At 42.8% G+C, this 21,464-nt stretch overlaps 1 protein-coding gene across 1 annotated transcript in view; it reads left to right on the forward strand.

The window, feature by feature from the left end:
- Nucleotides 1-21,464, forward strand: part of ITPR1 (inositol 1,4,5-trisphosphate receptor type 1) — a 145,651-nt gene that overhangs the window by 26,707 nt on the left and 97,480 nt on the right. Inside the window, exons 4-18 of the mRNA XM_052678430.1 lie at nt 6,074-6,189; nt 8,879-8,965; nt 9,883-10,041; nt 11,292-11,390; nt 11,876-11,959; nt 12,049-12,195; nt 13,623-13,718; nt 14,814-14,858; nt 17,270-17,421; nt 18,062-18,161; nt 18,592-18,752; nt 19,441-19,582; nt 19,918-20,076; nt 20,602-20,774; nt 21,031-21,150. Of these exons, the coding sequence (XP_052534390.1) occupies nt 6,074-6,189; nt 8,879-8,965; nt 9,883-10,041; nt 11,292-11,390; nt 11,876-11,959; nt 12,049-12,195; nt 13,623-13,718; nt 14,814-14,858; nt 17,270-17,421; nt 18,062-18,161; nt 18,592-18,752; nt 19,441-19,582; nt 19,918-20,076; nt 20,602-20,774; nt 21,031-21,150 (1,840 nt within the window). The remainder of the gene's footprint in view (nt 1-6,073; nt 6,190-8,878; nt 8,966-9,882; nt 10,042-11,291; nt 11,391-11,875; nt 11,960-12,048; nt 12,196-13,622; nt 13,719-14,813; nt 14,859-17,269; nt 17,422-18,061; nt 18,162-18,591; nt 18,753-19,440; nt 19,583-19,917; nt 20,077-20,601; nt 20,775-21,030; nt 21,151-21,464) is intronic.

Below are 21,464 nucleotides of genomic sequence, written 5' to 3' on the forward strand. Positions count from 1 at the left end.
ATTACGTGAGCTTTTTGCCTAAGCCAAATGCGTTTGGTTGAAATGCATTAAAGGCTGAAAATCAAGTTACTGTATTGAACAGCTGAAAATTCTGCCTTTTGCCTTCTGTAATGTGCTGTGGTTTTCTTACAGCATGCACACAGAATGTGTTTAAACAGAAGCAACTTGCATTGTGCTGTTCAGCCAGCTCTAACAGCCCGGCCATGTTCACTCCATACTGTTCCTCACTGATGTGTTCAGATGGTGTTTGAAATCTGATCTACTCCTTGCTCTTCCCCTGCTCCATATCCAAACCCTTCCCTGCCTCCTGCCCCCACTTCCTGGCCCATCCAGGGCTGCAACTCCATCCTGGAGCAGCAGGAAAAAGTGAAGAAGCAAACATGGACATTATATCCAAAGGGGGAACAGTTGAAATAAAATGAAGTGCAGGCAGCAGATGCTTCTGGCAGAAAATGCTACAGACAGACGCTGAAAAGACCCAAAGGAAGAATGTCGCCGTGTTCACATTCTGACACTTGTGTTTTAGTGCCTCGCAGTGGGATTTATCGTGTAAACTATTAAAAAGGAAATAGAGGATGGCTTCCTGAGTTAAGAGTACAGCTCTCGAGGCTCTGACAAAGGTTGAAGCCAAGGTGCTTTATTTAAAAATGCTTCTGCAGTGCTTACGTATCTTAGTTTGCTGAATCCCCTTTGTATAAAGTATGACATATTTCTCTTTGCTGCATGTAGGGCTTAATTTTCAGTTCTGTGGGAGAGGGAAGGGACCGTCCCTCAAACTTGCCTCTTGGTGAGCTTTGCCTCTTGTCCAGGATTTCTTTTCATGCAGGACCAGAGGCGGAGATGATCTAAGAGGGTAAAAACGTTGGCTGAAACCACCGGCTTTCTTCAGATCCTGGGTTAATCCTAATAAATGTTTGCAGTTGTGAACTCTTCTCATGTGTTCCTTTAGGTGTTGAGGGTTTTTTTGCCTTTTTGTTTCCCTGCTCCTTAGCATCCATAGATACAATGTGCTCCATAACGCTCCAGTGACACAGACAGGCACTCTTTGCCCATCAGGTTTCTCGGGGAGTTGTGCTGATTCCTGGCTGCCTCAGGGTGTGATGTTCTCCTGCTGCTGCTGGGGGAGAACGTTGTGGTGAAGCACAGCTGGCCTTCATTCCTACTGCTGGTGTTGCTGCTCCTCGGGGCTTTGTGTCTTCATGAAGCACCTTTACTCAGCAGTGCTCATACCAGAGGTTGAAAAACGTAACTGGTCTTTCCTGCAAATGTTTCCTTTTGGAACTGCCTGTATATGTAGTGTCTAAATATTTCTCTCTTTTCGAGTAGCAGCTTTCTTTTTGAAGGAGACCAAAGAGGTTACATGCAGAAATAAAACAAACACTGGTGTATCGTGAACTCTTCGGTACCTAAAATGTTTACTTAAAGGTGTTTCTCTTCTGTTACTCCTTTGGTGTTTTTTTGGGCACTTTGTTACCATTGTGGTTAGGAGGGCTTCTGGAGGCCTTTGCTTGTTGTGCTGTGTGATGTCTTTGCTTTCATTCTCAGTTTTCCCCGAGGCATGGCCGCGTGTGCAGAGCATGGTGAAGTTATTTTTCCCTGCGGGGGGAGCTGTGTGCTTCTCCTCCTGCTTGGAATGAAGTTACCTTGCTCATTTTTAACCAAGGAGCAGCTTTATCCCACAGCGATGTTTAGTTGTACTGTGCATGTTGGCACCCTGTTTGTGACTGCAGAGTTACTGACAGCACTGGGTGGAGGCACATTCTGCTTCCTATTTAAAACATCTTTGCTTTTTAATGCATATCACAATAATAAGTGCTCTTGATTGAATAGACATTGATATTTAGTGTCCATCTTTCAATTGCGTGATTTCTTTCGCTTTGAAACCACTATTGTGGTTTATTTCTTTCCTTGATTTCGTGCATCAGCTCTAAGTTAATAATAGCTACCTTATTTCCTACACTGTTACAGCTTGACAAATCAAGTAGTGATTTCCATCAGTAGAACTCTTCATAAGTGAGTACTGTGGCAGGAGAGCCGTTGCCATAACATCTTACAGATATGAATGGAGGGTTGTTAATTTAACATTAAAAAATATCTTCAAATCACAGGTCACGCAGCCTTTCCATTGAAGTGTTAGCTGCAAGGGGGATTTCTACTTTGTGCTTTAAAAAAAAAAAAGCATTGAAATTTCATGGAAAGGGTAAGATGCAGCAGAAATTTCAGATAATTTAGTCATGTAATTGGTCCAGAGTTGGAATCTCAAAGTGTTGGTTGCCTTGCAGTGACGTGTGATCATGATGAGTGAGATCTGCCGGTTTGATATACGGATGTCCTTTTGACCTGCACTGATGTTTTCCCCAGTTGTTCCATGACCAAACTGTTGGCAATGTGAGAGAGGACTTCAGTGCTCTTCTGCTGGCAAACCGTATGCAGCTGAGGTTTGTTTGCCTGCTGCTTAGGCTGGAGCTGCTGATGGAGTGGGCTCTGCTGCGATAGTGGGGCAGACAATCAGTGTGTCCTGACACAATTCTGATCTGAAACACTCCTGCTCTACTGTGAGCAAAGCTCGTTCACTGCAAAGTGAAAATGAAAGGATGTCTTCTCATCACAAAGACAGTAATTTCAGTAGATCGGGTTCTTTTCTCCTCCTTCTTTATGGAAATGCAGGAATGATTAATAATGAACACGTTCCTGTAGCTGCTGTTGCTTTATGTTCTTTGAGCCTCTTAGGCTGTCATCTTTTAAGCATGTTTTAAACAAATTCAAATAGAAAAACATAGAAAAAATAAAACATAGAAAAAATATATAAACAAATAGTCAAAAAGAGCAAGTATGGAAGTAGACAGTGTAGTGCTGCAAGGGCTGCTGGGAAGGTGAAACTTGCATGGGATTGAATATATGTATTTTTCTATTCTGTATACCTCCTGCATGGAAATATTTCAATTAAACACAGAAAAGGTCTTCAGTTTGTCTTGAAATAATTTCTTTCTGTGTGAATGCTACCATCTTTGTGAACATGTGAGCACTGCAAGACCTTTGTCACTGGCACTGAGAACTTGGATGTCCCATGTTCCCCTCACTGCCAGGTTCATTGCCTCTTCATCTGCTGTCCTGTTATTTTTTTCCAGGATGCTGATTTTATTATTTTCTTGTATTTATTCTCTACTGCGTGCGGGTTTCACCCTTGGGGAAATACCAGCTATGGAGATACAGAACACAAGAAAGAGCAACTCCTAAATTCCAGTGGGGATTTGCTAATCTTTTAATTTTGTTATTGCTGTGCAAAAAGCAGTTGTTTTTTTTTTTTAATCAAGTAATGAAGGAGTAGCTGTGTTGGTGTTAAATACTCAGCAGGCTTTGTAAATGGCTTAATGAAGCATCTTCATGTTTTTCCTCCTCTGAAAGTGCTCTGCAGCTGGATCTGTCCGAAGGGGCAGTTGTGGTTGGAGCAATGGCCTGGAGGGTTATTCCTTCTCCACATCCCAGCATACCTCAGGACATGGTGTTTTCTAGTGTTCCTGATATGCCTTCATTATCCCTCTGTGTTTCTGGTGCATGCAGAGGACGACCACACATTGCTGGTGTATTTCTATGAGCTTCAGGTGGCAGAACCCGGGTGGAGATCCAGATGCCCAAACAGAGAGAACTCGCATGCATTTATGTGCAAATCCTCTTCACTTGAGGCAAAACGACTGCTGACAGAAGAGCAGAATTTAGCCTGGAAAGCTTGAAACACATGTTTAATACGTGTCTATATAAATCCCATTCATCCTCTTTGTGCATGTGCACAATGAGGTAATACACGGTTACGTGGGTGCTTATTTCCTCCCGGCTGGACCTTTGTTCAGTGTTTGTGCTTGACAGCGTGCCCTCACTTAACCAGCAGTTATGTAGCATTTCATTTTTCTGCTTGCTCAGTGTGTGACTCTGCCTTCTTTCACTGCTTCTTATGAGGATCTGAACACCAAATGCGTTCCTTAGCAGGTGAAGTTCAACAAGCAGTGTTTTGTATGGTGTGATTAACTCTGCAGTGATGGCTTTGTTTATTGGCTTGGTAAATCACAGAATGGCCAGGGCTGGAAGGGACCTCAAAGATGATGAGTCTCCAACCCCCTGCCACACGCAGGGCCACCAACCTCCACATTTAATACCAGCCCAGGCTGCCCATGGCCCCATCCAGGCTGACCTTGAACACCTCCAGGGATGGACGGGGCATCCACAGCCTCTCTGGCAGCTGTTCCAGCACCTCACCACTCTCATGGTCAATAAATCTTCCTGAGCCCATGAGCAGAGAGCTGGGCTTTTGTCTACAGGGAAGTCAATGAGATTCTTCACTGCTTTGGCTTCGTTTTGGATCTATTGGATAGGCCCAACTTACCCGAGGGCGGCATCTGACAAGAGCTCGGTTTCTCTGTTGCTGTGATTGCAGACCTCTGACCATGGTGGTGCTCAGCTGACTCGTACTTGCATGTTGATTTTTGGAAACGTGAGCCTGTAGAGTGTGCAAATCAATCTTTATGCACAGAAGGCTCGTAGATCTGTGGTGAAATGCGCTGCTCCAACCAGCCTCTGGTGACCGTGTTGAGGTGAATGCCAAATTACACCTGGTTTGTCTCCTCAGCTGCTTAAGAAACAGATTTAGAATGAAGAATAGAAGCGTTTTATTGTTTGTAGCTTTTTACCTAGGAAGAAACCTAAGAAAAACATGTCGTGTTTTTCTCTGTGGTGTGGGACAAGGTCAAATGCTCACAAGGGGGGTTGCTGCAGGCAGCTCTGCAGGTAGGAGTGAAGCCTGGCTGGGAAACTTCTCTGATTGAAGAGCCTGGAAGCAAGTGTGCTTGCACAGTGACTAAATCTGGCATGCCATTAATTCTTCCGTGTGGTTCTGTTAATTGCTGTCATTGTGTGAACTGATGGTTTAAGCAAAAATAGAAAATTTTATGACTGATGTGTTGCTTACAACGCATCATCTTCACTGAAAGTGCCCTTCTGCAGCAGCTCTGAATGCTGCTCTGTGTTGTCAGTCACTGTGATTCATCTTTATCTAAAGGAAAAATAGGTGGAAGAGTGCTTGCCTGGAAAGTGCCCAAGTGCTGTGAGGTCAGTGCTCCAGATGGGGCTCTGCGCTCCCTGCTGCTCCAGCCTGCTCCTGGCTGCCCCTGCTGCAGGTCCTGCACCTGATGTGCCTGTAAGATATGTGAGGTAGCAGCCAAGCCTTACAGCCACATTGTTTCCAAAGAGGTGCTGGAACAGCTGTGCTGGCATGTGGGGCACTGTGCTCAAACGTGCAGGCTGCTGCTTTGGGTGCTCTCTGAATAGCTTAATTTGTTTACTTGCCTGTATGGTTGCTTAGCGGCACATGGGCAAAAAATAGTAAATACAGCTAATTCAGTTGTATTACTGATAAGCCAGCATCTCTTGAATATAAAAATGTATGTTTAATGAGGCTTATCAGCTGTAATTCCTGACTTTTGCTGGGCAGGACATTAAGTAAACAGAGGTGGTGAACTTGGTGAGGAACCCGGCATCCCGGGGGTTACCTCTGCCTCTGAGCTGTGCACTGAGTGCCTCTGCTGCTTCACACTGTCACACAGGGGTGTTTTCTTCTGCTCACAGCCTTACCGTGCTGTTGTCACCAGTTTCTTGTGCCTTGTTTTCCTTAGCAATAGAAGGGACTCGTTTAAAACAAACAAAACCTTGAAACAATCACACGGGGTGATGCAACGTACTAACTGAAGTATGAAAAGCAAGATTTGAAAGTGTGTAAGATGGATCAGTTTGCCTGGGAAAGCATTGAGAAGTGTTACCATTTTAGTACAATGGGTTTTCGGACTGGGACAAGCGGTGAATTTTCCGGTCTTGCATCAGATGTTTGGCAGCAGCAGTTAATTTTTATCATTCATGGGGCAACGTTCCTGTTGCCCAAAAAAGCATGCGTCTGATCAAGAGCTTTCTGGAATTTGTTTATAAAGCTTTCCTTGCTGCTGAAATATTTGGACAATTCTAGCAGCAAAATCCTAGTTAATTACAAATGGTTGAAGCAATTTCCATGCTTATTTCGTTGTTTTTGTAGATTGTCTGTTCAAACTATGTCCTATGAACCGGTACTCTGCTCAAAAACAGTTCTGGAAAGCAGCAAAGCCAGGAGCTAACAGCACGACTGATGCAGTGCTACTCAACAAACTGCACGTAAGTATTCATGTTCTGGTGCTTGTTGATTATAAACACTCTAATCTGTACTGCTTTAAAGAAGCATTTCTAGTCACCTTCCCACAGTTACCAAGGAGGCACCAGCAGAGGGTGTTGAAATCATTACACAAGACTCCTTTTGAGGCATTGACTGAGATCTCACTTCTAAACACCTTTTGGTTTGTGATGGCATACTGTTCACAGCCTGTGTCCAAACAGTGGGATGCATGGTACCAGGTTGGAGTTACAGCCATTTGAACTTCTCTTGGTGACCTGTGCTGACTGCAGTGGTGCTCTTTGTGGGCCTGTACTTTTCTGTTGGTGCAGACAGGATGGTGCAGACAGCTACTCAGAGGAGCAGGCTCTTGGGATTGCAGCTCAGCACATGAAGTGATGGGTGCTAGCTGTGCTGCTTGTGCCGTGGGAGCAAAGAAAGGCTGATAGATCTGCTGAGGTTTCTCATGTAAACGCTGCTGCTGGATCTATGTAAAGGTTGCTGGGTAATTATGACTAATTTATAAGGCCAGACTGCCTCTCTTTCCTTATTAGCTTGCAGTATTTAATATTTTTCTGGGTAAGATGTTGTTCAGCAGTTGAAAACCCAGCCAGGCAGTTGATTGCTGTTTTTAGAGTTGCTTTTTTTTTTTATAAAAAAAGCCAACTAACTTAAATACCATCTGTTGACTTTAGAGTTAAATAAAACACATGTTTATGTTAAAATTGCATAGGCTGGAGTACTTCATGTCAAAATTACAATTCTAAGTATTTTTAGTTTCTTAAAGCCTATATTAAGCTCATTGAAGACAGAAATACAAAATGGCCCTGTAGGAGAGTGTCATTTGCTGATTGCCATATGGCTGCCTTGCTCCTGCGTTTTACTGAGACTGTTAGGCTCATTTTGCTTCTGAAAACAGAATTTTATAACCCAGGAGCAACAACTTGACCAGGTGAAAGTTACTTCTTCACTGGCTGTAGCACAGAGGTCAGTCCCTTGTGCTGTGTTTCTCCTTCCCCCTCTACGATGATATGAGAAGGAGGCCGTGCCATCAAGCTTTAAGCCTCAGGGGTTTCTGGTTTTATGTTTTCTGATGTGTCAGGGGAGGGGAGAGTTCAGGTTCATGTATTTTAAGGAAAGGTATGTTCTAAATACTGTATCACACGGGGAAGACACTGTGTAATTGCTCTGGATTGCTGTCTCATTTAAAGTTGTCTTCTCTTCCTTTAGTATCTTCCAGTTCAGGTGCCTGGGACTGTTACGTTACTGTTTTCTGACGGGGTTCCTGCAGAGATCAGGGATTTGATTTTCCCAGTGTTTATCCCCAGCTGAGTGTGTCCATACAGGCAGTGCCCCAGCCTGCACCTGCTGTCTGCTTGGCTGGCTGGGAGAGCCTGAGGCCGTGCAGTTGTACTGGGAATGGTTCAGCACTGAGCCTCTGCGGTGGGTGTGCGCAGTCACATCCATCCCAGTGCCTGAGTCTGGTGCATGGAGTTAAAATAATTTGATCGTGTGTGCGCTGCCTGTGCACCAAAACTCTTTTCTGTCAGTTATGTGAGCACATGTCACTTATTGGTACGTGGAAGGCACTAACGCCCCTGTGTTTTCTGTAATACGTCTTAGAGGAGAAGCAGGCTGTGTCCCCAGAATGTGTGCCTGCATCTGTTACCTCTGCACGTAGCTGGATTTCTTTAGCAGGACATGCAATTTTTATGAAAATCAGCAATGCAGGATTTAGTCGTATTCACTTGCCTTTTTTGGCTTCTGTTTGCCTGCTGGTGCAATTTATTGTCTGCTGTGGCATGTTCACTGCTGAGGTCAGGTTATTTTAAGTTAATGCCATTTAAGGGATTTAAAATCTGGGACACTTGTCTTTCTTTGGTATCGTGAATCAGTGCTGCTTGAGAAGCTGACATCTAGTGGCCAGAGAAGTGCTTCTTTCTCCTTGAGTGACAGTCAGATGTGGGAGATGGTTTTGAAACCCGTCCGAAGCCTTAATCATGTTTGCACAGAGCACACGATGTCCCTTGTTTACAATCATGTGATACCTCACCCTGTGCAGGCAGAGGATTTTTCTTGGTTACTGTCATGGATAGCTGAGGCACTGCTGTGTTACCCGAATAAATCTTTATTGATGCTATACTCGGAAGTCAAGGAAAAGAAAATGTTTTTCAGTAATGAAAAGAAAATTATGCAACAATTTATGCAGCACTCTATTTCTGAATGGTGGGGTTTTTTTGAGTTTGAATGAGCAGCTGTACCCCAGGCTCTCATGGAGAAAGAGCTGGTTATCATACATGGCAGTATTCTAAGAATAAGAAATTCTGTATGAGCTGAAGGTTATGGAACTTGAATATAGTATGCAGGTAACTTTTCCTGTGCAGTCGCTAAGATTTCTTTTCTAATCCTGCTCTACCATCAGGAATATGATAAAGCATTTATTTATTTCTCTCCTATCTTTTTTATCTCATGTTTTATTGCAAGATTTTGTCAAATTCAAAATATGTGTTGTTTAAATGGTGACCAAACAATTGAAAAAACGATGAGAAATAATGCTGTTGGAAATAACAAAGAGGAACATGCTGTATCGTGCACTCATTTTTTCCCAGTTCTGTGAAACACTTACAGATAACCTTGGTGCTTTGGCCACACTGGCTATAAAACAGCAAAGAAATTGTTTGGCTCTAATTTCAGCATGCAGCCGATTTGGAAAAGAAGCAGAACGAAACTGAGAACAGAAAGCTGCTGGGAACAGTTATCCAGTATGGCAATGTTATCCAGGTGAGTTGTGAGCATCTCTGCAAGCTGAATGGGGGACTTCAAGCAAAATCCTAGAGAGAGTGACTGCAAATTCATGAAGTTCATTGAGAAGAATCTGTAGTTTTGAGTAGTGTGGCAGCACTCTGAAGTGTGATCCCATGAAGCAAGGTCTGAAGTCCATAAGGATGCAGATAGACCAGTGTTTTTTGTGATGGATTAGCTGTGCTTTTTCTCCTCCGAGGTCGTGTAATGATTTCATTGGGAATTCTTTCTGTGCTGCTGCATCGCTGGCTGTGTGCAAATGGCACTGTGCAGTTCCAAGCACAATTTCTTGCAGCCAGGTGATCAGACATCAAATGGCAATCTGCCTCAGAGGAAAGTGAACACATATAAGCAGTTACGGTCCATTTAAGCAAAGGATATACCACTGAAGTTAAACCCAAGAAAAATGGAAAGAACGATAACTACATAATTGAAAAAGGCACCCTTAATAACTGGAGTACAACGTGAGCAGATGCTGGATCACCCTGAAACCAAAGCAAACTTACCTTCCAGTAGATTTGGTGCTGCAGCCCTTCAGGAGTAGGGCTAATTACCAACTAGGTCCGATTTGCCCTAATTCAAGGCAGTGGGTGACGAGGAGCACGACAGAAGGGGCTTGGTTATTGCATGAAGTTGGCTGGTTGTCTTTTACCATTTGGCACGTCCTAAAGCATTTGCAGTTAGGTTAGCTGGAAGGGCTTTGTGCAGGAGCACAGTGTGCTACTGAAATAAGCACCAGCAGAAACGTGCCTGAATTCATCACAATTTTCCTATAACGTGCTTTAGGTTTTACTTTGATTCCTGTGTAACACTGTGGTTGTCCTATACATGCTCACTGTCTGTTGAGGGGAGGAAAAACGAGCATTCCTAGAACTGAACTCTAATTCTTATTCTAGCTGCTTCACTTAAAAAGTAACAAATACTTAACAGTAAATAAGAGACTGCCAGCTCTACTAGAGAAGAATGCCATGAGGGTGACCTTGGATGAAGCTGGAAATGAAGGCTCCTGGTTCTACATACAGCCATTCTACAAGCTGCGCTCCATTGGAGACAGTGTAAGTGCTGAGAAAATCATCTTCATGTATTGTTTGCATGCAGCTTGGAAGGAGGTCTGTCATGCAATTAATGAAATACACAGGTATTTTAGTGCATGATATTGCAGAAACAACCTTTTTCCTGTTGAGAGGGAGTGGAAAAAATTGCTATGGTAACTTGTATTTTGAAAACATGCAATGGGTGAACGTTGGAAGGAATAAGGGGCTTAATTATGGTAGCTGTGCACAGTTCCTGTCCAGTTCTAAATGAGAGGAACTGCTGAGGTTCTTCAGCAGATTTGGAGTAAGTGATTAGCATCTAAGCTTTTGGTGTTGCTAGCTTTGAATCAAAATTACTCAAATATTTTACGTGAAGAATGAGGTAATAATGAGATCAAATGGCTCTGTTCATGGGAAGACTGGAAAATAACTCATTTGGTGTGTAATGCATTACTGTTGTACAAGAGATCATGCATCAAACTTAAGAAATTAAATATCTGAGTCACCTGGTTGTACAGTCTGTCTAAAACACAGCATCAGTAAGCATTAGTGTGCTCTGTGCTATAACCCAGCCGTATGCTTGGCACGTAAATTCAGTGGGCTTTATAAAATAATTCCTCCTGTGAACTATCCCAAGCATTTTCATGTAATTGTTCCTTTTGCACACACTTGCACGCATGCATGCCAAGGCAGTGCAGTTGTAGTGGCCATTAACCTCTTCAAATCCTGTGAATTTGCAGGTGCTTTATCGTAATGACCAGTTGTCTTCAATCCGGAGGAGGATTTGTATTTTAATTTAAGTAAGGCTTGGCCCAGGCAGAGGGGAAGAACAGGACATTTGCTGTCCATAATAAAGTGCATTTGCCTTGAGTCATATGCCAGCCTGGTCGAGAGTCTGATTTTACAAATGAAAGTGCATCTTGGAGGAGGAGGATTTTTGGCTGACCTTTTGCTATCGGAATTACTTGTTAAATGTTAACCAATGAAACAACTTCTTGAGAAGCAGCAGATAGATTTGTTACCAAAATTACAGGCTATGTTTCTTCTGTAAGCCTCTAAGTCCCTTGGTATGGGATTATTTTCCTGCCTGAATGACTGAATCTATAGTAAGCTTCTGGTGCAATGGAATCCTGATTTTCTTATTCAGACCGGCATCTCTCCAAACTACGAGGCTGCAATTTCCTCCCATCACTTTTTTTTTTTCTTAAACAAAAAACAAAAAAACATGCTTTCTGAGATTCAGGTTTGTCTGATGCTGTGCTTACCTACAGGTTGTCATTGGAGACAAAGTAGTCCTGAACCCTGTCAACGCTGGTCAACCTCTTCATGCTAGCAGTCATCAGCTTGTTGATAATCCGGGATGCAATGAGGTAAGGGCAGACAGACAGAGCTGGTAGCACAGGAGTTGGGAACAGCTGTACAAACCTCTGTAATTTCAGCTAAGCTGCTAGGGCTTGTGTTGTAGGAAAATTAAACCTTGGTAAGTTCATTAGCACCTGTGGTGATGTTTAAGAATTATCTTGTAACTCATCTTCTTAATGTCTCTGCAAGACTTCTCTTGTACCTTTTGTGCACTGAACAAAGGTTGAAATTTGATCTGTTTTTTTTTTGACTGGATAGAAATGAGATTATTCTTCAAACTCAATAGCCATGGCTCTATGATGTGTGACTTACTGGTGAGTCAGATCTGTAGTTAGGTTTTTCATGAGCAGATGCAGAAGTGGCTTTATTTAAAGTAATGCAGGAGTTTGTGTGCCCTGATGAACACCAGGTTAAAGAAATAAAGCAGTAGTTCTGTGGCAGAGCTTATGCAAGCACAGGACAGTGGGACTAACAGTTTTGTTTCTCCTTTTAGGTCAACTCTGTGAATTGCAATACAAGCTGGAAAATAGTCCTTTTCATGAAATGGAGTGATAATAAAGATGACATCCTCAAAGGGGTGAGACTCAAAAGTTTACTTGCTTGTAACTTGTTCACTGGTGGGTAATGTCTCTGTCTCTACTGATCATGCATTCTGGGCTTTGACAGGGGGATGTAGTAAGATTGTTTCATGCAGAGCAGGAGAAGTTTCTGACTTGTGATGAGCACAGAAAGAAGCAGCACGTCTTCCTCAGAACGACCGGGAGGCAGTCTGCCACTTCTGCAACCAGCTCAAAAGCACTGTGGGAGGTGGAGGTAAGATAAGAACTGTGACCTGGGCTGGGGGTGGCTCTGTGGTGGCTGCTGCTCTTTAAAAACCACATGCCTGCATTACTTTTGTTAGCTAAAAATCTTCCTGATATTTGAATTTAACATTTCCTTTATTTGCAATGTTTTCTGTGCGAAATCAAAACTGAGGGTGATTTCTAGTGCTGTAACAGATAGCTCTGAAATACGGGTTCTTGACAATTCAGAAAAGAGTACAGAGAAGCATCTGTGATGTCATTTTTCTTACCAGTCTCTGAAATCTAAAGCCAGCTAATAATCTCAACTGTCCCGCAGAGTGCTCTGAACATTCTGTTTCTGGTGTGCAATGCTGTGATTATGCATATCTCATTTGAAAGGAGATAGCAACCTGTGCTAGACTGTGCATTGTCTGAACCATTTTTCACTGTACTGGGCTTTTACATAGCGACTAACATCTGTGCCATTGTTGGTTTCAAAAAATACTCTCCCTCTATTGGTACAAAGGATAAACCAGAGCTATTTTATGTCAGTATGGTTTTAAACGTTTGCCATTTGCACTGCCTGTGAGAGCCATAGAATTAGTTGTAATGCTGCGTGTGTTTTTCCTATTGTCATTGCAGAAGTATCTGATTTGATATACAGCTTTTCCCTATTTCTGTTGAAAGCTTACCTGTAATGAGCATTACTTGAGAGCCTTACACAAAAGCCAATGATTGCTGTAACTGTTCATGTGCATGCAGTCACCCAGCGATGAGTGCAGTGTGCTCAGAGGTGATGCAGTCCCTGCTCAGAAAGCAGAGATCAGCTGTACTGAGTATTCCTAAGTGAGTGTACCTGGAGTGGCCAACACAGAGTAACAGGTCAGCTGATGTTGGAGGTTCTGCTTGCTACAGGGCAAGTTTGCAGTCTGTCAGATTTCTCTTCCAGTACTTCTGTACAATACTGCTACATTTCAGACCTTTCAGAAGGTTGAACATTAGATACAGCACACTAGTTAAATATTAGTTCCAGTGAAACTTGATGGCTCTGCTGCATCTCTTTAGGAAGTGTTTCAAGAACCTAGCAACGATGCCAGTTGCGAGCACTTTCTTTCATTACTTAATTGCCATCTTGCGCCCTGATCTTCCTGCCGTCACCCACCAGAAACTCCAAATGGAGCACTAGTCAGTACCCAGAATCACAGAATTGTAGGGGTTGGAAGGGACTTGCAGAGATCATCGAGTCCAACCCCCTGCCAAAGCAGGTTCCCTACAGCAGGTCGCACAGGTAGGCATCCAAGCAGGTCTTGAACATCTCCAGAGAAGGAGACTCCACCACCTCCCTGGAGCTCTTTGTTCTGTTTCCTCTTTACCTGTAAGGGAAATATATATGTGAAGTGCTGTATTTAAAGAGAGAAGTCACTCGTGTATAGTGTATCTGTTCCTCTTTCATTGCAGGTGGTACAGCATGATCCTTGCCGTGGTGGTGCAGGGTACTGGAACAGCCTTTTCAGGTTCAAGCACCTTGCTACTGGGCACTACTTAGCAGCAGAGGTAAGTGTTGGGGTTGTTTAGGAGCTCTCTGCCTTTCCTTCTCAGCATCCTATTCCTTTTATTCTTTCTGAAAACCTCCCATTTCCCACCCTAAAAAATGAGGGAAGGAGAGTAGTGTTTGGGTCCTTTAGAGTCGTTACTAACATGGATGGTAAACGAAGTCAGTTAAAGAGGCTCGGATGAATGCTGCAGTACAGGGATAGTCTTGAACATATTGCACCTCCAGTATGAATTCTAAAGGCAATTACTCTTCTACAAAGGGTAGGTGCTAACTACTGGTATACTGTTTTGTGGGTAGTGAGAATGAAGTTGAATTAGTATTTGAATAGCTCTTAAATGGCTGAGCCCCTCTGGGGAAAATGAGTTCCATCAACTAGTGTTAGCTTCTCTCAAGTCATGGATTTCCTAATAGGAAAGACTGACTGTAAGATGGAAATGCAGTTAGGCTTCAGAGCAGGCTGGTAAGAACTGCAGATAATGCTTAAGTGTCCAAGCACAAAGTAAGGTCTGGTTTGCTCACTGTAGTTGATATCTTTCCACACTGAAGTAAAATTTCAGGGCATCTTATAAAATTAAATGCATAAAATGTCAAAGCATTATAATTTTGTGAGTTTTGCTGCTTTACACTTGTAAATGTTCATTAAAACTAATTGTAAGTATTTCAGGGCACAGATATACCAATATGCCTGTACACAAACCTCTATAAATAATGGCTGTCCTGGATGTAAGGGTGCAGAGCAGGGCTGAAAGGCTGTCGTAGCTCATGTTGTTGACATGAGAGTTTCAGTGGGAAAGGTCTGGATTAAATATCCTACTCCTAACAAGCAGATTGGAAAAGCAGCAACAGTTTGTCATGTGTACATGAACAAATCCTTTTCAACTATGGTCCAGTATTGAGCTTTTTCAGTACATTTTGGGTTTGCTAATCAGCCAATTAGAAATAAATCCACTTGTGTATTATATCTGTTCTGCATGCCCAGTAGAACCATAGCAGCAGAGCTCATCTTTCACAAAACAAGTTTAGATTGTGCTGAGGTTGTTTCCCACTTGTAGCACTGTTAGAGTTTTGACATGCATGTGATTCTGTTTCATCAGGTAAACCCTGACTATGAGGAAGATGACCAGGAGTGTCAATCCTCAGTAAGTATAGGCAAGAGTATGATCTTGCCCCTGATTGAGAGGGCTTGCACAGGCTCTGGTACTCAGTTGGCCAGTGCATAGATCGTTGAGGCCTTGTTGCTAGTGCAGATGCTGAGAAATTGTGTGTCATCTGAAGGCTGTTAGGGCCCCTGCAGGGTATTAAAAACTGGAGTAGGCTTTAGTGAGAAGCAATACACCTGTGACCAAACTCACGTGTTGCTTGGACCCCTTGCCTTCCCACTTCATAGTGTGTCTTTCTGTCTTCCTCTTTCTTAAACCTTTGCTTTCTTGAAGCACTCTTTGTATAGGTCTGAAGAGCAAGTTGCTCAAGGTTGGCATCAAATGTCATGTGTTCCTAGTGGGATGTTCACATCGTGCTGTGCCAGTCAGCCATTCTTGGCCTCCTTGTTTAATTCATGAATACCCTCTCATTTTAGTGTGTCACGGGAAAGCCATGCTGAAGGGCCTGGAAAGAAAGAATGGCAGGGTGGGAATGATTTCAGTGCCCTTCTTTCTTCCATTCTTTCTCATGAAAGCAAGTCTGTGTCCTTCTCAGTAAATGTTTTTGTGTTGAAGATTGGGTGTGCTGATGCTTTGTTCTGTTAGAAGCTTCTCATTGGTGTCAAGGAGAAACAACATTGCTTCAATGGGAGAAAACAGAACTGGAACAGCATTTTCAATTTTAGCTTACGTTTTTTAACTTGGATGAAATTGTGGGCTTGTGTGAATTTCTCAGTCATTTATCCTGAGTAGTGGGAGATTTGCTACACTTAGAACTGAGAAGGAACTATTCCCATATTTAAAAGGAGGTGAACGCTTTGATAGTGCTGCAGGGATGAGATTACCTCTGAAAGGGATTTGTCATCACAGCCTAGCCATTAAGAAGCTCGCACTTGCCCCCAGATACTGAACTGTTATCCTTATTTCTTGGTAGCTTAGCAAACACTCATCTTCTGCCAGCTGGTCTTTAGTAAATGTAGTTGTACAGTGGGGAAAAGCATGAACAAAAACTCCACGCTGCTGTTCTTCCAGTGAGGGGGAAAAATATCCAATGCTAAACTGGTTTTTTTTGGCTTAACTTGAAAGTTAATCAGTGTGTCTGTCACTATAGATATCCTTCCTGCTGGTAGTGCACTAATGCCTTATTCCTGAGTGCAGTAATAATGGTAACACTCGGCTTCAGAAGTGTACTTTTTTCCCTACTGTGTTTTTTTAACCACTAGGTGGCAAAAATAGACCATGAAGAGTAGGATCAAGAGCACATAATTCATTTCTGACATAAAATTACTGCACTGCTTAACATTCAGTCATGACAACATGGTGTGGGCTGCTTACCTCTCCTTTCATACATTACTTCAAATTCATTCAAACATGAGCTCTATGCAGAACTGCAGGTTTCTTTGCATAGCTGTTTTGTTGCTGTTTTCTTTTAGCTCAGTGGAAAAGCAGTTTAAATGGGCATGAATGAGACACCGTGTAACACCCTTTCACCCTTTCAGTATTAGTGGGCTGCTTCTGTCAGTGTTGGTGCTGAAGTTTAGTCCTCCCTAAATTGCCTCAATTCCTGCTTCCCAGTTTATTGGTTTCCATTGTCAGCTTTGTTGCAGTTCTTGTATCTGCCCAGTTGTGTCCCGATGTGTCAAAGGCACATCATGGCTGTTAGTGATTGTCTTACTGTGGGGATGAAGGGCACTGCTGAAACGTGGAGAATTCAAACCCAAGGAGCACGTTTCTCCAGATGTAAAGCCTCCAGATGGACCCTTGAATGTATGGTGGCTTCTTTTGATGGCACATTCCCAGCATGTATTTCTGTTCCGTGCAGTTAACTGTCTGTTCCCCTGTGCAAAACCAAAGACTTTAAATGTCACTATTTTGCAGCCAAGTTCACCGAATACCAATGTGCAAATGACAGAGTATTCTGAGGCACAAACAACACTGGGTAGCTATTCAGTATTTTTAGGGATTGAAATGCCCTGCATCAAGACCCCAAAAGACTGGTACTTGCTTTCAGCCTCCTTTGGGTGCCTGTCTTCCAGTGATGCCAAATGCATTGCAAAAGCCAGTAGTGTCTAGAGTGGCCATCTCACCAGATGTGCATCATCTGGAGCTGGTCAGAGTTCCTGATGCACTGTGTGGTGAATGACTGGGGGGTTTTGAGTTTCTTCTGTTACCCTCTGCAAGACACAGCTTCTGTTGTCTAGGATTTAATGTGTATATCAATCCAGGAATGCTCAGAAGTTATTAACACTGGAGAAAGCTAGGAAATGTTTGACGAGGAGCTGCTGGTGCCCCAAGTCTGAAGTTACCTTCTCCAGGGCCTGGAGTGGTTCAGAGTTAGGTCTACAAACTACATAGGCAGTTGGGCCTGGAGAGCTTGAACTGACTTTGTGATGGGACTTCTTCCACAGCAGGACCCTGAGCAGGATGCCTCCAGAAGAGGCTTGCGCAGTGCTCAGGAGAAGATGGCGTACTCTCTGGTGTCTGTGCCTGAAGGAAATGATATCTCCTCCATCTTCGAGTTGGACCCCACCACCCTGCGAGGAGGAGACAGCCTCGTCCCCAGGTATGGCCAGCAATTTTGAGCTGTTTTCTCACAGTTTTTTTTTCCTTTGAAATTGAGGTGGCTCTTCAAATTAATGTAGAAATGCCTAGAACATCACTCTAGTACTTCACAGTGGAGTTATTGGTAACAGAACCCCATTTTATAGATGGGAAAACAGATGAAGTGTCTTTCTTGCCAGTGTAGAAACTGGCTGAAGTCTGTTGTCTATAGTGCTCTTCCCAGTACCTGTCTGTATTGCATTTGCTAAGACATGACTGGTGCTTAGCACTTCATTTTCTGTTGTATCTGGTTAGTTAACTGTTCATATGGTACCTCTTGCTACTTGAAAGACCCTGTATCTTTCAAAGATGCACAGTTTGAATGCAGGCTCTATGCTGTCCGCTCCTCCCCAGAAATATTTGTTGTATGGACTTTATCCAGCTGCCTCTTTGAATCAGCAGATACTGTAAGTTAGCATAAATTAACAAGGAAAAAAGAGTTATTCCTGTTATGGCAGCTTGGGTAGAAGTAGTTTTGTTACTTTCTTTGTTGTTATTTTTTATTCCACTTGATCCTGCTGGCATTTTGCATTTCTGAACAATGCTAAGATTTCTTGCCTGGCAATCTGATTCACACTTTGAAACTTCTGACTTTCTTTCAGGAACTCTTATGTCAGACTTAGACACCTTTGCACTAACACCTGGGTTCATAGTACAAATATCCCTATTGATAAAGAAGAAGAGAAACCTGTGATGCTTAAGGTAAGCTTTGTTAATTTTTTGTGATTGCATCCTTTTATTCTATACTTTCACTTATATGTTGCTTATAGGTAAGAATTCCAGTCCTTCAAGACTTTGGAGTTTGTCAAACAGTGATCAGTATAACAGCAATTAATAGTGCCTACACAAAGTATTTTATAGGCTTCCATAGTAGCTTAATAGCTAGCTGTTAAATCTCTGCTATATGGCAGTCAGCACATGGAAGATTTTTCTCCTCTCTATGGCAACATTTTGCAATCTCAGACTGAGATTTCTCTGTATTGGAAACACCTGTGAGCTTGTGCAGAGTGGGTCTGTTCCCATGTTGTCTGAGTGGATCTGCGTAGCAGTGGGGCTCTTTGTGCTAGTTGTTCACATACTTAGTGATACTGCTTTTTTGTCTTCTATTCTGATAATAATCTTTGGGTTTTAGATTGGTACTTCTCCAGTAAAAGAGGACAAAGAAGCTTTTGCTATAGTACCAGTTTCTCCTGCAGAGGTTCGGGACTTGGACTTTGCAAATGATGCAAGTAAAGTGTTAGGTTCCATTGCTGGCAAACTGGAAAAAGGAACAATAACCCAGAATGAAAGACGGTAAGGAAACAAGTAGTTCAGATACTGCTTGCTTTACTCAAGACCTGTTTCTTTTATTACTGATACGTGCACATAGTGGAGGCTCTCAAGCAATGTTCTGTCAGCCTTCACTGTCACTTTGTGAAATGAGAGCATGGGAACTGTTGTGAACGTAGGGGAATAATCCGTAGCGTGCCTCTTGATGGGCTTTGCAAGATGAGTGTGGGAATTTATAATCCATCTTGTGAAGAGTGAACATATGACTTATGGCAAATCCTCTGGCAATGTCTTTGAAAAATATGTGGCCACTCAAAAAGAATGTGCAGTCTGCTGTGTCAAACCCGCGTGCTTCCATAGGCGGTGTCTTTCATTTGGCCTCAAGGAGATTATAACCTGATCGATTTTTTTTCTGGCAATTCAAAAGAACTGCTGAAAACTTAGTGATCACATAGTGGCCTTAAAGTGATGTCGTTGTCTTTAATGCTTCTGCAGTTTGACTGTTGTACCTGTGCTATTGTAGCAGGCTGTAACAATAGGGAGCACTTGTTCCTAAGGTTAAATTTCATGCAAACGTTGGTGCTTTATCCAACATCTGGGTTATTAATGATGCTTTTTGTCCTTAACATGAAATCTGTGTAACCTCACACTGTCGTTCTTTTAACAGATAGAATCTGTAGTCTTGTATTAACAACTTGTGACTTTTCTGTAGATCTGTTACCAAATTGTTGGAGGATTTGGTCTACTTTGTTACTGGTGGAACTAATTCTGGGCAAGACGTCCTTGAAGTGGTATTTTCTAAACCTAATAGAGAACGGCAAAAACTGATGAGAGAACAGAATATCCTAAAGCAGGTAGACTGCATTTTTCTCTAAGCTATGCCTACACGAAGGGTTGTCTGAAAGGAGATCCTAGTAATAGAACCTGGTCAGAATGGTGGGACCAAAGGATCCGCTGAGTTTCTAGCTGTTGGCAGCTTGGCAGTGGACTCTGGGCGTAGTATTGCTAGAAGAAACGATTCTAGAATATAGTGATGATCCTGGCTGCTCTGTGGCCTAGGAACAAACAGCAGCTGCAGTGTGTTTCTGACGTGTCTTTCTGAAATTGATGAATGTTAACACAGTGCCTTTACGTTAGTTTTAATCAAATGCCTCATGGGATTCATGTTTGGGTTTTAATAAATCCGTAGATTTTCAAGTTGTTGCAAGCGCCGTTCACTGACAGCGGCGATGGCCCCATGCTGCGCTTGGAGGAGCTTGGAGACCAACGTCATGCTCCCTTCAGACACATCTGCAGGCTCTGCTACAGGGTGCTGAGGCATTCTCAGCAGGATTACAGGAAGAATCAGGTTTGGAATCTGTTTGCAGCTCTCAGCGGTACTAACGTTTATCCTGCTCCAAAAACCACTGATATTGCTCCTGCTGTGCTGTGGTGTGGTTGTACAGTCAGCAAGATGTTTTTTGGATTGCTTAATTTTACTGTCATCTTTCGACTCTATCAGAGGCTACGTGCAGTGTAACTATAGCAATACTTGTAAGGAGAACTTGAGAAAACAATGGAATTGCTGTCAATCCAGGTGAACTTCTTCACTCTTGTGTACTACAAGCTCCATTGCAAGTTGGCCTGTCAACTAAGGATGCATAGTTTTTTTTGTTGCCAGCTATTAAAAGCCAGACTCGGATAGGAAGAAATTCTTTGGTAGCCAGTCCAGGAATAAGGGAGATGTTAAGACTGTGAAGGAAGAACAATTAGAATCTAACTCAGTCACTGCCTGGATGTTGGAATTAACAAACGTCTTGTTGTTTTGTTATTGATTATTTTCTGAAATTCTGAGAATGAATTACATCACCTCTCTCTTTCCCTCTGGTTAAAGGAATACATTGCAAAGCAATTTGGCTTCATGCAGAAACAAATTGGCTACGATGTCTTGGCTGAGGACACCATCACAGCACTGCTTCACAACAATCGCAAGCTCCTGGAGAAACACATCACAGCTGCTGAGATCGATACTTTTGTTAGTCTTGTGAGGAAAAATAGGGAGCCCAGGTGAGATCTACATTTTTAAATACACAGTTACCGTTTTCCTCAGTCTTCTGAGAAGAATCTGCACCTGCCAACTTACTAGCAAGTGAGCACAACTTGTTCACTTCTTTTTTGGCATTTGCCATAACTCCTTGCGAAGGCAAGGATCTTCTCTGTGGTGTTACATCGGAGTTCTGAATGTTTTCTTTCTGAAATATAGATTGCCTCAGTCTAAACCTCAGCATGCATTGATACCCTCTTGGCTTACGTTTTCCAACAGGTTTTTGGATTATCTCTCAGATCTGTGCGTTTCCATGAACAAGTCTATTCCAGTAACACAGGAGTTGATTTGTAAAGCCGTACTGAATCCAGCAAATGCAGACATACTCATTGAAACGAAGTAAGTCAGTGCCTTTAGAGATGGTTTTCCTAGTGTGAAACAGAAGGGAAGGGATTCAAAGCTGAGAGCACTTCTGGCACATCTAGAGAAAGCAGTTAAATATGTGCAGAGTCCTCTTTGGATGCACAATAAATGGATATTGATGTCTGCAGGAGTCTGTGATGTCTGTTCTCAGACCTGCAGTCAGAGACTCCTTTCAGATATTTTGTTTTCTTTCCTTCAAGTAGAAAACCTTGCAGGAAAGGTGTACAGGATTCCATAAGCTGTCTTCTGGGTCCCAAGCTTCCATCTCTGAGCTGTCTGAGCACCTCTTG

The sequence above is a fragment of the Tympanuchus pallidicinctus genome, unplaced genomic scaffold (assembly GCF_026119805.1).
Source record: "Tympanuchus pallidicinctus isolate F22 unplaced genomic scaffold, pur_lepc_1.0 scaffold17, whole genome shotgun sequence".
Taxonomy (NCBI): domain Eukaryota; kingdom Metazoa; phylum Chordata; class Aves; order Galliformes; family Phasianidae; genus Tympanuchus; species Tympanuchus pallidicinctus.